Source organism: Embiotoca jacksoni, unplaced genomic scaffold, assembly GCF_022577435.1.
Source record: "Embiotoca jacksoni isolate LCO1_2020_lvr unplaced genomic scaffold, fEmbJac1.0.p SCAF_3, whole genome shotgun sequence".
Lineage (NCBI taxonomy): Eukaryota > Metazoa > Chordata > Actinopteri > Embiotocidae > Embiotoca > Embiotoca jacksoni.
This window is the reverse complement of record NW_027185381.1, coordinates 21755342-21768158: the sequence shown is the minus strand read 5'-3', so window position 1 is coordinate 21768158 and position 12817 is coordinate 21755342. Positions and strand designations below refer to the sequence as shown.

Sequence of the window (12817 nt, the reverse complement as noted above, 5' to 3'; positions counted from 1 at the left end):
TTACCAAATCCCTCTTCTCAGGTACATGTGGGGGCTTGGGATCTTCCTGAGACTGAAGCTGATTGGCTATCTGTTCAGCCAATGAGCTAACTCCCCCTGTGTACATCCTTTGATAGTGCTATCAACAGCATTAGGTGCGGGGGGAAAAAAAGACAGGAGGACAAACATTAGAAATGACAGATAAAAAAAGAAAGAAAACAGAAGGAAGAGGCGTGTGTGAGGAGAGCAAGAAGTGCTTGAACACAGAACAGGGAGTTTAGACATGACACAGCAGTGTTTCCATGCTTGACTAATCAAGTGTTAAGATGTTCTGGCGACCCCACCTAACCACTTACAAAAACAACCAGGAAGCCAACGAAGTAAGTTCTGCCTTCAGTCAAACAAATGATTTCATAAGTTCCACGGTGCATTTAGTTGCCACAAAGAGCATTATTGGATTTGGGACATCAGAGAAAGAAATGAACTCGTATTTTGACATTTAGGGTACGAACCTGTGCTTCTGTAATATAAACCGTTTATGGAAACTACACGTGCCTCCACACTCGTGCATTTTTCATTCACATGCACACACTTGTACTGCACTGTTACTGCGTATCAAACAATAAATGAATGCTGGAAAGTATCATTCAAAGTGGTTTACTTTAAAGCAAATTCAGCAGCGAGCAGTCCGCATATGAAACCATCTGTAGTTTAAATCCTGAATTAATCTACACCGGGATTAGATTTCAATCTATTAAACCTCTAAAAAGAGGGTTTTTTTTTTTTTTTTTTTATCTTCTATAGGAAAAGAAATGAGGTCAGCTGTAGCATGAGGCTAACCTAAGCCATGAAAACTTTTACTGCGGATGAGATCTGAACACATTTGCTGTGCTGCAGTCCCACTGCATTGCTAAATAGTAACCGAGTCAACATGGGAATTACATGAGACGAGATTTTTGCTGCCAAGCTGAAAAAATAACCGTGGGAATTGTAACTGAAAACGAACAAGCTCCAATTTGGGATACTTTGATATCTGTTCAGACAGTCACAAATTAGTCGCTCACATTAATCACAGCAACCACATTAAACAATTAACAGGTTGAAAATGACTTTGTTGTTTATATTTCTCAACAAGCAGTCTTAGGCGAGTTTAGCAGCTTCTGCAACCAAGTAAGGCGATGCATCTTCCCGAAAAAAACAAAACAAGTGCAGGCGTACAGTGTCTGTCAGCGTCACGACACTCCATTCCTTCCAGACGTGAAATGACTACCTGTCTCAAGGTGTCCGAGGTGGACGGGGGAGAATCAGGGGGACTGTTCGCCCGGGCCAGGCGCCATTGTTCCATAAAAAAACGGGAAGGCTTTTTCTTTGGCTCCACAAAAGATGAACAGAGGAGAGTTGTTAAATTAAAAGATAAATACATATATATATATACAACAGAATAATCTGATGTGAATATCTATCGTTAGAAGCGTTTCATGAGCTTCACTTATGCTGACATGTTAGCATATATAGCTTCATAATAGCGTGCTGACACTGCACATTCATATTTTTATTGGGTGCAACTTAAAAATGAGTCTTATATAAATCTACTGGGAATACATAGATTATTTTATCGTTTACTCCTAAAAAGCCCAAATCTTTTTCTCAACATTTATAAATAATTTGACCGTCGGCTTGTCTGCATCAACAGAGATGATTCACCTGCGGTCTGGCTGGTTTGCCCTCAAATTGAGAGGCAAGTTGCTCGGCCCTCTCCTGAATACTAAGTACATATAAGGGCATTTGGCCATCAGAGTCCAGAGGCCTTTCTGGCTCCTGCAGAGAAATGGGATGATTCAATCACCAAAAGGATGTACAAAGAGGAAAGTGTAGATAATACTGCTAAAATTGCAATCTGCCTCTGAAAAAGCATGCCATTATAGAAAAGACCATAGGTGGTGTGTTAGTCATCGTTTTCAGTGTTCCAGCTGAGAGCCCAAATACCGAGCAAATCAACCGACTACATTCGAGATGTAAAAGTGAAAAAACTTAAGTGAGCCTTTAAGTATTGTCGTGTTATTAGTAGTATAAACTTGTAACACTGGCAACACGGGTGAGTCTCAGTCCACAACACCAAACACCTAACCTTTCTGGAAGAGTCCATAGTGGGTGAACCAGGACTCCCAGTCAGGCCTCGGGACAAGTGCCACTGCTCTAAAAAGAAACGGGACGACTTTTTCTTCAGCTTCAGGGAGGGAGAGTAACGGTTGAAAGGAGGGAGAATTAGACGTGAAAGAAACACCTAAATTCTCCAAAAGCATGTTTTGATATGTACAACACCAGAAACCGTGTTCTCTCACAATGTCCATGCATGGTGATCACCTTTGATGGTTTGTCAGGTTTGCCCTTAAACCTGGATATAAGGCGTTCGGCCCTCTCCTGTATACTCGGTATGTGAATGGGTCCTGGGTCCGTTAGGTGCAGCGGCTGCCACTCCTGCCAAAGGAGCTCTGTTGAGACTTGATGACGATGTGTGTGCCGCTAATGGCTGATACATTAACTTGAGCATGGTTTGTTCCCTGCTGAGCTCTGTTTACAGCTCCTCCAACGATCATCTCATTAAAAATGCCAACCACAAATAACAGAAAGAGCAGTGACGTGCTGATTATGTATTAATGTTGTCACTCATTTACTCTACCCCGTGTGTCAGAGGCCTCTCGTAGTATTCAAGTTCTTCTTCCTCCAGATAGTTGGGTATATGCTTGAACACAGAAATGAGTAGATACGCGCACACACACACACACACACACACACACACACACACACACACACACACACACACACACACTTTATTTACAAGCCGTCACAACCCAACAACATCACCGTCAGCATGAAAACAAGCCGCTCCTGTGATTATGACACTGCCCTCTCACGGGGAAGTAAACAAGACTGTGACCTGTCTCGGAAGTTCATTCGGGGAAATGGAGCTTTTTGTTGTTATTAAAGCTACACACAACAGAGGCCAAATCTGAGGTACGGCAGACATAATTAAAGAAGACTGAAGGTGAAGAAGGAAGGTGGGAGGAGTAGGGGAATAAAGGGGACAACTAAATGGGTCTGTCGTTGGATTTGCGGCTAGAGAGAGACGGACACAGACAGACACAGACGGCAGACTGTGTGTCACCTCCGAGTGAAGAGAGAGCGAGGAGGAAGAAGGGAGCAGAATGGTTTTCTTTGGGCAGCTCCGAGCGCCCGAGCCGGACAGATGGTCTGCGGCATTTCTGGCCTTGAGAGATGAGGGACAGGAACAGCAGATTCAGCAGAAGATGATGATTAAAAACAAAATTATGAGATGATGCTAAAAGTAAATCCAGACTCGTTCTTAATGTAGTTTACAATCATATTGTAATGCTTTACAGAGCTTGTGAAACGGAGAGGGAACGCTACATCTAACCGTAAATGTGTATACACTCGAGACAAACAGTAATCTAAGTGGTTAATAGAATTAGTGCGGTGTCCCACTTCATTCGGTTAAGTTTACTACGACCAACGTTAGGAATGCCTCACACACTGGCACACGCATTCCCATATACAAACACCCCAAAATACCCAGACCACCCGGTGCATATGTCAAATTATGCCAGTGTATGAATGTGCCCCAATGGCTGTCAGACAGACATGAACAAAAGGGAAAGTAATTCACTGGTGCTATAATTAACTTTACAATCAAGTTTTTAAGTCCGGTGTAGAAACATTCTCCTCGACTGGTAATTAAAATGTGGATCTAATCACAGAGAAACTAGGAAAGACAATTAATTAAACAACGATGTGATATTTACTTTATGGTAAGACAGCAAATAATTACCCAATACATAAGTTTTACCACTCAGTTCATGAGTGGCTTAAAGAAAACTCTATCCTCAACACTTTGTCGAGAGAAGTATTTAGGATTAGAGAGATTATTTGCAGTCTTTGCATCGATTTTCAGCTAATTTACTCCACCGCTGGGGACTTACTGAGAGGAAATTTAAAAACAGCAGTGAATGAATTCCCTTTAAACAGGAGAGCTTGAGGCTTTAAATCTGTGTTGTCTAATCTAGTGACAAGACATAAAAAAGGAGGGCAACTTTTGAAGCATCAGCAGGAGGAAACGGGTTCTGGCAGGTCGTGGTGCTGACTCTGAAGGAGCTGAAGGAACAACCAGGCTGGCAACATCTGCCTTATGGCATCTACTTCTATAGTGAGCTGGAGCTGTGAGGTCATTGGTCAGGACAGATACAGAAAACACAGCAAGAAGGGGAAGTACGACATCTTGGATGTTTCTTCTCTATAAAATGTCCCTGGTTTTTGGACAGTAAATACAAATGCCTTTGTCTGATATCATATTTCTTCCCTGAAGAAGAAGGCCTGCACCTAAAATACTTCTACAAAAGGTATATTAACTGGTTAAGTGCTTCTAAAAAAAAAAAAAAGAAAAGAAGCTAGTTGTGCATTACTATGTCTATGTAAATAATAGCAGAAATTCCATGACCTAAAATGAACAGAAAAACAGGCTGCCATTGTGCTGAGCAGACAAGAAAGAGCGAAATTTCTGTTAAAAACAGAGCTGGCACATGTTGTTTACGCAGATATTGAATGAAATTGAATACATGACTAAATACTGGTTGTAGAGGCAAAAAATGTATCTGACAATAACGGCAATTAGCCGTTTCAATTTCTGTCAGTGACCACTAATGCAACCAAACATATACTTTGACAATAACTAGCTAACTAACGTTATAGCTACATATATGGAAAATATTACATTTTGATAAATGGTGATTAAAATTTAAACACGTAAACAAAATTCCCTGATAAAAATGATCAAATTCCCTGACTTTCCCTACAATTCCCGAACCAATGGGAACCCTGATACTGTATTCTTCCAAGCCAGCATTATCAGCAGTGGCGTGAGACAGCAAGAACTGTTGCTTTAGCTTGGTAATGCAAGCATAAACATCAATATGAGCCTCTGCTACATCTGATCGGACAGAATCCACCACTTCACAGGCTGTCATTGGTCTTTTCAATCAAATTTTAACATGGAATAAAACTTGAATGACTTGATGGTCTTCATCCTTCAAGACGTCACAATATGCTTTGAGTTCAAGCCTTGTGTTTGTGCTTTGTATGCCTACATTTGTGCACAAATTAAGCAAGTTCAATGTCCACATAAACAGTTGGGAAGACTATCAGTCACTGCTCATCATCACTGCAGTAAATAGGTCATTGCAGCGATAGAATCATGTTTCATATTATGTTTATGACGACATTTTGAGGTTTAGGAGTCATAAAACCATCACTCCACTTGGTGTTTGATCTGCATGAGGCCCAACTGGTTCCTCTGGGGATGTTTTCCCTGATCACATTGACTGTGAAATAAATTCAGTGGATGATGTCTAGCTTGTTGAGGTACCTTCCCTTCTCCTGGCTTCTGAACATCGTTTCTATCTGTAACGGGAGGGGATCTAGGACTTAATGGGATGCCTAAGGGTTGGAGGAGGTGGAGAACTACAAGGCAACATAACTAACCATACCTGCTCCCCTCTGTTGGGCAATGTCTGACACTTGATCATTTCTTTGTAGCGAATGCTCAGCTGCTCCTGCTGCCGCGTGCGCCTCTGAACCAGGACAGGAGAAGCAAAGAGGAAAGACCATGACTGTACTCTTCTATGTCTCTCTCACAAATATGAACACGCACACACAAAGCTACACAGCTATCGGATTGAAAAGTTAAACAATCACACAATTTTATAGCCAAACTATTGAGTTAATTCCTCCAAATCTCACAACAGATCTACAGTCTGCACCGCCAAGACGGGGGCTCAAACTAGAACAGGTCCCCACAAAGCAGCTTTCCCCACTGCGACACACTCAAGGGAGATATAGTTAGATGATCGGTCTAGCTGTTAGTCCTCTAAGGGGATAAGGTTTACCTTTCTCCATGCCGGGACAGGTGCCAGGCGCACTGGCTCTTTCACAGGGGTTTGTAGTGGGGAAGGGGGCAAAAGGCGGTCCAGATTGGGCAGAGACTCCCCCTTTATGGTTCAGGTAAAGATGAGTGAGCGTGGCCAGCAAGAGCGCCAGAGTAACCACGCAAGGCATCATGAAACGGACCACGATGGGGGGAGAAGCCGAGGAGAGACAACAGAAAGAAGGAAGTGAATCACGGATGGAATGGAGTCACATTGGCTGGAAAATATGTGCTCAAAAAAATAAAGGAGGAAATGATGAGGTGTCATAAGAGGATCATGCAGAGAGGAGCTTGGAAACATTTATAATCGGACTTATCATGCAGAATGTAAATCAACAGATGGAAACAGGAAAATACAGAAATTGTGAGCAGAAAATAACCAGAGCCAAGCAACTGTTACACTGTTGAGCCTTTATAAATCCTCGTCACACGCATTTAAATTATTACTCACATTTAAGCCTTCTGTTCGAACCTAATCCCCTCATCAGAAGTAGATTTTCCAAAGCACACAGTTACAAGACATTTTCATTTCTTCCAAGACACTAACAGTTGAGAGTTGTGTTTCTCTCCGTCAGCGTTTCAGTCCCACGCCACCCTCCCACTGCTCAGCATAAAGCTAACCACAGCTCTGTGAAGCAGCTCACCCGAGCCCTCCAAGCCCAGCGAGGCCGCCTACATGACCCAGGAACAATACCCGGCCTCACCGATATTAGCATTCTGGACCTCAGCTCATTAATACAGTAGCCTACAGCTCATCCATCAGAAGACTGGAGGCCCTGTCACACAACATAACATCTACGTGTTCATCAAAATAGTCATTGTAAGGAAAAACAAACCACAATGAGAGTAAAAAAAATAAACTCAACTCCCACAACATCCAAAAAGTCTCAAGCCTCTTTTTTCCTGTTGCTTGATCTTAATTTCCATCCGGACCACCCCCAAGCTGCAAAACCACAAAATGAATCATGCCGTTTCCTCTGTACCTGTCTTTTGAGTCCTGTCGGCTGGGCGGGAGCGTTCTCCTCAAATTTAGCGAGCAGCTGGGTGGCCATGACCTTCACTTTGTTGTGGTTCCCCACAGCAGCACAGTCCATCTTTCTCTCAGAGAGGACGGTAGCGACAGACGGCCTGTCGTCACGAGTGGACCTGGAGACCTCTTCCTGTGGGAAAGGAACGAAAACAGAAAAAGAAGAGTCTGTTGTCAGTCTAGAGGGATTAATTAAATTGGTTCTGGTTGGATAGAGTTCTCAAACAATAATCACAAGCTCAACATCTGAGACGCTTTGCTGTCAGAACCACTCACGTCTTCAGACTGGCTGGTTTTCCTTCTCTTCCCCAAACCGTCGACATCCTTCTCTTTTTTGTCCTGTTGATGACATGTCACGAGTTATTTAAATTTTTGGCACAAAAATTATTATTTCGAAAAGGAGCAAAAGGTGCTATAAGGCAGTTTTCAGCCACTGACCTTGGGGTTTCGTTTCCTGGAGATTGCTATGCTCTGACCCAGCTTGCTAAGGAAGGAAATGGGAGACTTGGTGCTGGCTATGAGCGCAGCCTTATCCTCTGGACTCAAATTGTGATTATCTGCACAGATATCCAGAAAAAAAAGGAGGATTATCAACAGAAAATAGCAGTACAACATCACGTCAGTATTACGTATTGTGTTTTCACAGTAGCTATGATTACGGAACATCTGGACACCTCCAGAAACAAAATCATAGAACTATTACAGACCTCTGGTGTTATACTGTCTCTTACCTCCAGGTGGCACTGTGTCCTTAAACATCTCATAAAACTGGCTGAGGTACATGACCATGGAGAGTTTGTCTGGCTCCACCACAGAGGACATCTCCTTGCCAGTCATGCATGGTGAGATGCCAAACTCCCTCTCTGCCACATCAAAACCCAGCTGGTTGTTCTTCTCCTGGTCTCGTTCATCCAACAAATCAAAATCACTGAGAGACAGAAGGAAAGAGAACGAGAGGCCAAGGACAGAGTGAGAGCAAGACGGGACAGGACAGAAGCAGTGATTGTAATTTCAGAAATAAGGGTCAAATTAGCAAAAGCTAACCATAAAGCAATAAGCACTCATCTCAGTAATCTGCTATTCCTGTAAATGGATCACACATACGGGCGATTCGCTCCCGAGTGTTGCATACTTTTGACGTGAAATTAGGTTGTAATTCTATTGTTATATTAGTGCAACCTGAGGAACAAAATAATACTACTATTTATTAGGATTCTACATTAATGATTATATCAAAACTAAAAACAAAATGAACTTCACATCAAAATCAATAAATAAATGAGAGGGGATTATATTTGATTTGAACTCCCTGACATTATTGAATCACACATTTAACTTTTGAATATTGTAATACAAAGTTTATTTTATATCCCAAAAATCCAAACATAATTAGTTATGTGGAAAATGTGTTAGCTGCTCTTATGGCACCATATTATTACTTATTTGGAGTTGTGTTCCTGCAAGTCCAACATTGACTCTTCTTTTAACTCTGCTTCTATAGCTACTAAATGCTCCACTATGTTGATAGTTGCTGGTTGATGATCTAGCTTGTCGAGTTTTATTGGCTGTTGTGGCTGGAAACAACTCAGAGTGGTGAGCGGGAACCAAAACAGTAACATTATGGGCTGTAAAGCAAAAGCAAGCTGAGAGTTCTGAATAGCTGAAGGAATAATTTTCTGCAGATTTAATAGCAGCTTTAAAAAAAAATGTCAATACAATCGAAATTTCTTGACTGGTGATCTCCCAATGTGTTGTGTGAATTGAAATATGAAATCACAAAACATATAAAATGTCTATCTCTAATTTTAGGAAAAATAGAGTGACCAAATCGATATTTTCCAGATACAACTATCCAGCAGATATTATGGAGGTGATCTACATTAACACAGACACTAATGATGAAGCCTTTCTGTACAACAGGGAACTCTACATATTATAGAAAGCATTACTGTAAATGCCATTCTACTGCAGCTGAAAATTCCATTAACACGGCTCATCAATACATCTCAGCTGGACATAACGTCCATTTAAAAGCATTAGAACATCAGCCTCTATTCACTCTCTCTCAACCATCCGTTGCGTACATGTGCACACGTGAACTCCGTTTCCCCCCGAGGTACTTCCACTCACCACTCTGCCTCCTCCCCTCCTCCCATCATCCGGCCAATCAGCCGCGACTGCTGCGCTACTTGGTAAAAGGTCAGGCAGGACACAGATGCTAATAGCTTATAATGTTAATTGCCATGTTGCCTCCAGAGGGCAACAAACTGCATTAGGCTTTACGGATGGAGACTGTGTTGTTTACAGTGTGTGTGAGAGAGAGTGTCTACATGTCTGTGTGTGTGTGTGTGGGGGGGGGGGGGGGGGGGGGGGGATATGAGGAAAGTTTCTTTAAGGGATCCAAGGGCCCATTATAACTGGTAGCTGTCACCTCATTTAAAATGATATACAGTCCAAAAACCAGGATCTCGACCACACAATAAACATCATTTGCAACCAACAAACACATAAACACAGCAAGCCAGTCATTCTCTGCACCGCAGACGATGAAAAACAAACTTGGCATCACTGTTCATCTGTCCTGCATAAATCTGTGTTCTGCGTGTATTTTTTTATTTTTTTTTAGACACTCACATGAGATCCGGTCTGTATCGGTGAATGAGGGCACACAGGGCCAGGCCACTCTTCCAAGACATGGTGAGATCCGTTACATTTACATTCCTGTAACCCTCCGTTTGCCTCTGGCACCAGTTGAGCAGCTTGCTGGATCGAGCTATGGATTCTGGTGTGTGGAAAAATGGGGAAAAAATTAAAGGCTTCTTGTTAACGCAGCAGGTTGAACAGAGTCTGGATTAAACATTAAAAGGAATATTAACAGTTTCTGGGCAGTATTACACGTCTCTTGCTGTGCAATCTCATGGCCTTGGTCAGGCAAGGCTGAGCATAGGATCGTAAAGTTTTGTCATCCATGGCCTCGTCATCCATGTTAGTACCAGTATCAACCAGCCAATGAAAACCGTGACGTGTAAAAGTTTTACTGATGTAAGGAGAAGAGGATGCAAATGAGGGGTTAGGAGAGGATGAAGAACTCATAGAAAACCTTTAAAATAGCTACAAGTGACTTTAAATGCTCAAATGAGAGGTTCACTGACTGAGTTAGTGCACGCAAAGGAAATTTCAGAGGCTGCACGATCAGTCCATCCACAAAGATTCATCATTCCATTATTCGTTTCATATTCATTCATGAGTATACAGTACAGCAGGTAGGCTTCAAAAACGGTTAGGAATCCCTAGAAAGCAACACCATGCATTTGGACTTTGTGTTACCTTGCAACTGCTTGTCAAGCAGGCAATTGTCTAGAGTGAAAATAGTTCATTGTTACATTTCAGCAACAGTGATTGCAGCAAATCCTGCACTCATCAACCAGCACATTAATGTCTACTACGACTAAAAGTCAATTTTTGTCTGTGTAGATGAAGCGGAAGAAATACGAACCATTTCTGGCCAACTTGGGTGTCGACGAGTTGATAACATTCTCGATTTCAATGCGAATTTCCCTGCACTCCCCTGTGTCGAAGAAGTGCCGCACCTGCAACATAAAGATGATTACTACATATCTGGAAGTCCAAACTTATTGTACGGACTACGTGAACACAACAGGTCAATTGTTTTGTAAAATATTGAAGTACTAAATTTGTTCGTGAAAAACCTGAAAATGATCATTTAATTTCTAAAAAAAAAACATGAGATAAATAAATGGCCATTGGGGTTTGTTGGAGCTCCCACTCACCTGGGTGGGCTTGAGGAAGTTAAGGCTGATGTTGGGGTAACGTGTGGTTGGATCAACACTGTAATGACTGAAGTTCTTGCTGACGTTTTCCGGTGTGGTCTGAGGCAGAAGACGATATATGCTCTCCCTAAAAGCACAGAGTAAAACAGTTAAATATATCTTCCCATATACCGAGCAGGAAGAGTCTAATTGAGGGAACGGGAAGGAAAGTATATCAGGATACTATGGCAATATATTAAGCAATCCTATTAACGTTGTTATTAAGGGGCAGAGAGAGTTACTACAGAGCTGTGGAGTCACATTCCATTCAGGCCTTATGAGAGCCTCTTATCGCATTAATCCCAGCAGAGGTGGGACTGATGCTTTAAATCACATTCAGGCACATTTCGTAGTAAACCACTTAGAGATAAAAGGGTGTGTTTGAAGAGAAAGAACACGTATGCGTGTGACTGCGAGTGCAGGGGTGAGTACAAGAACAGAGTCATGGTGTGTACGCATCAGTGTTTCCACACCCTCACCTCTCAGCCAGCACCTCAAGAGGGGTTTTTCCCTGGGCCCAGCTCTTCACCATCCAGCCCGAGTCCATAGCTGCCAGGAAACCTCGGGCAATGCCAGTGCCCATGGGCCAAAAGGGCTGGAGACAACAGCGAACACCACATTCAATAACCAAATATGGCCACAGAGGAGCCAAGGATATAAAAAAAATAAAAAAAGGAGCACAACTTTGACATGAAGTTTGAAGAACGAGTGGGAAAAATCCTCCACTATCTCGCTCACCTCCAACAGGCTGTCGCCCACCAGTGCCACCAGCAGATTGTGGCCGTTGCGTTGGCGCACCATGGCGGCGTTCTCCGAGGCGTACATGCAGGTGAAGTCGAACATGGCTACGTCGGGTTGGCCGTAATGGTTGATGGCGAAGTCCAGCGTGGGCAGCTGTTGGTTGGTGGAGAAATCCGCAGCCTCGCGTGCATAAGACAGCAAGGCAGCCTGGTCTACATTGGCCCTGGACAGCAGAAGCTCTGTGTCTGCATAGTCCTGCAGGAGAACCGGAGATGGAATTACAAGTGGTGTTTACATAAAAACTAATAAAACTATAAATGTCTAGAGAAATATGATGAAACAATCATCACTTGAATAATCAGCAGTTTTTGAAGTAGCAAAAAATATTTTGGCAGCTGACAAAGGAAGCTACAGATGCGGATACATAAGTGATGACAAAGAGACATAAACAGGAGAGAAGGTGCAGCCAAGTCCATTATTTTTAGCGCTTCAGAGGGTTTATTAAAAAATAAGGTCTGACAGTTCTGCCTGCGCCCACCAGACGCAGAACATTAGGAATGCATATTAATATCAGATGTAAATTCTGAGGCCTTCAGTGAATCACATGTCAAATTCCAAATAAACTAAATAGATACAGATTGCATGTTATTACAGTAACATAGACACTGCCTTCAACTATATAAAGTATTGTTTGTGGAAAAGACACTCAAGACTGATGCAAAAAGTGACACTACAAAAGTCAGTGAGATAAATTTCTGGTGGCAAATATATCAGACATTTCATCAGTAGGATGAAAGAATAAATATAAGTAAAATGTATCAAATATTCTAAAACTTTCTCTGTGAACTATAAGGAACAGAGTGAAGTGGACAGCCCCCCTTTTACCACAGGGAGGCCCGAGCACTTCCATTGGAATGAACTGCGCTGTTCACAAGTCTCTCTAACATGTAGCATCAAATCGCTGCATGCTTTCAAAGTGACATGTTTTCATAGAGGGCGGTGAGAGGTACATTCTTCCATCTTTAAGCTCCCTAGTTCTCCAGTGCCAGGCCGCTGGTGGGGAGTTAGGAGATGGGGCAGGGTAGTGGAAGATATGAACAAGCGGTTGATTTCTGTGGTGCTGCCTTGAAATGTGCTGACTGTCCACCCTTCCTTTATTCCTTTTCAGAGGGGCAGGACAAAGTCACTTTCATTGCTCATTTACTAAAAGGGAACTTCCACAAGTTTCTAGACCAGTGAATTATA

General features: G+C 42.5%; 1 protein-coding gene across 17 annotated transcripts in view; it reads right to left on the bottom strand.

Moving 5' to 3' along the window:
- Positions 1-12817, bottom strand: part of mical3a (microtubule associated monooxygenase, calponin and LIM domain containing 3a) — an 85335-nt gene that overhangs the window by 26727 nt on the left and 45791 nt on the right. For 11 of the 17 annotated variants that reach the window (XM_069162064.1, XM_069162047.1, XM_069162053.1 and 8 more), the window contains exons 8-26: positions 11570-11827; positions 11311-11426; positions 10793-10919; positions 10498-10591; positions 10329-10358; positions 9636-9783; positions 7733-7929; positions 7440-7558; positions 7278-7340; positions 6958-7134; positions 5937-6038; positions 5538-5621; positions 3146-3247; positions 2660-2722; positions 2344-2457; positions 2108-2206; positions 1684-1797; positions 1250-1351; positions 5-118 (exon numbers count right to left, since the gene is read on the bottom strand). In XM_069162064.1, the coding sequence (XP_069018165.1) occupies positions 5-118; positions 1250-1351; positions 1684-1797; positions 2108-2206; positions 2344-2457; positions 2660-2722; positions 3146-3247; positions 5538-5621; positions 5937-6038; positions 6958-7134; positions 7278-7340; positions 7440-7558; positions 7733-7929; positions 9636-9783; positions 10329-10358; positions 10498-10591; positions 10793-10919; positions 11311-11426; positions 11570-11827 (2223 nt within the window). The remainder of the gene's footprint in view (positions 1-4; positions 119-1249; positions 1352-1683; positions 1798-2107; positions 2207-2343; positions 2458-2659; positions 2723-3145; positions 3248-5537; positions 5622-5936; positions 6039-6957; positions 7135-7277; positions 7341-7439; positions 7559-7732; positions 7930-9635; positions 9784-10328; positions 10359-10497; positions 10592-10792; positions 10920-11310; positions 11427-11569; positions 11828-12817) is intronic. The other 6 variants (XM_069162050.1, XM_069162054.1, XM_069162051.1 and 3 more) reach the window with 6 other exon arrangements.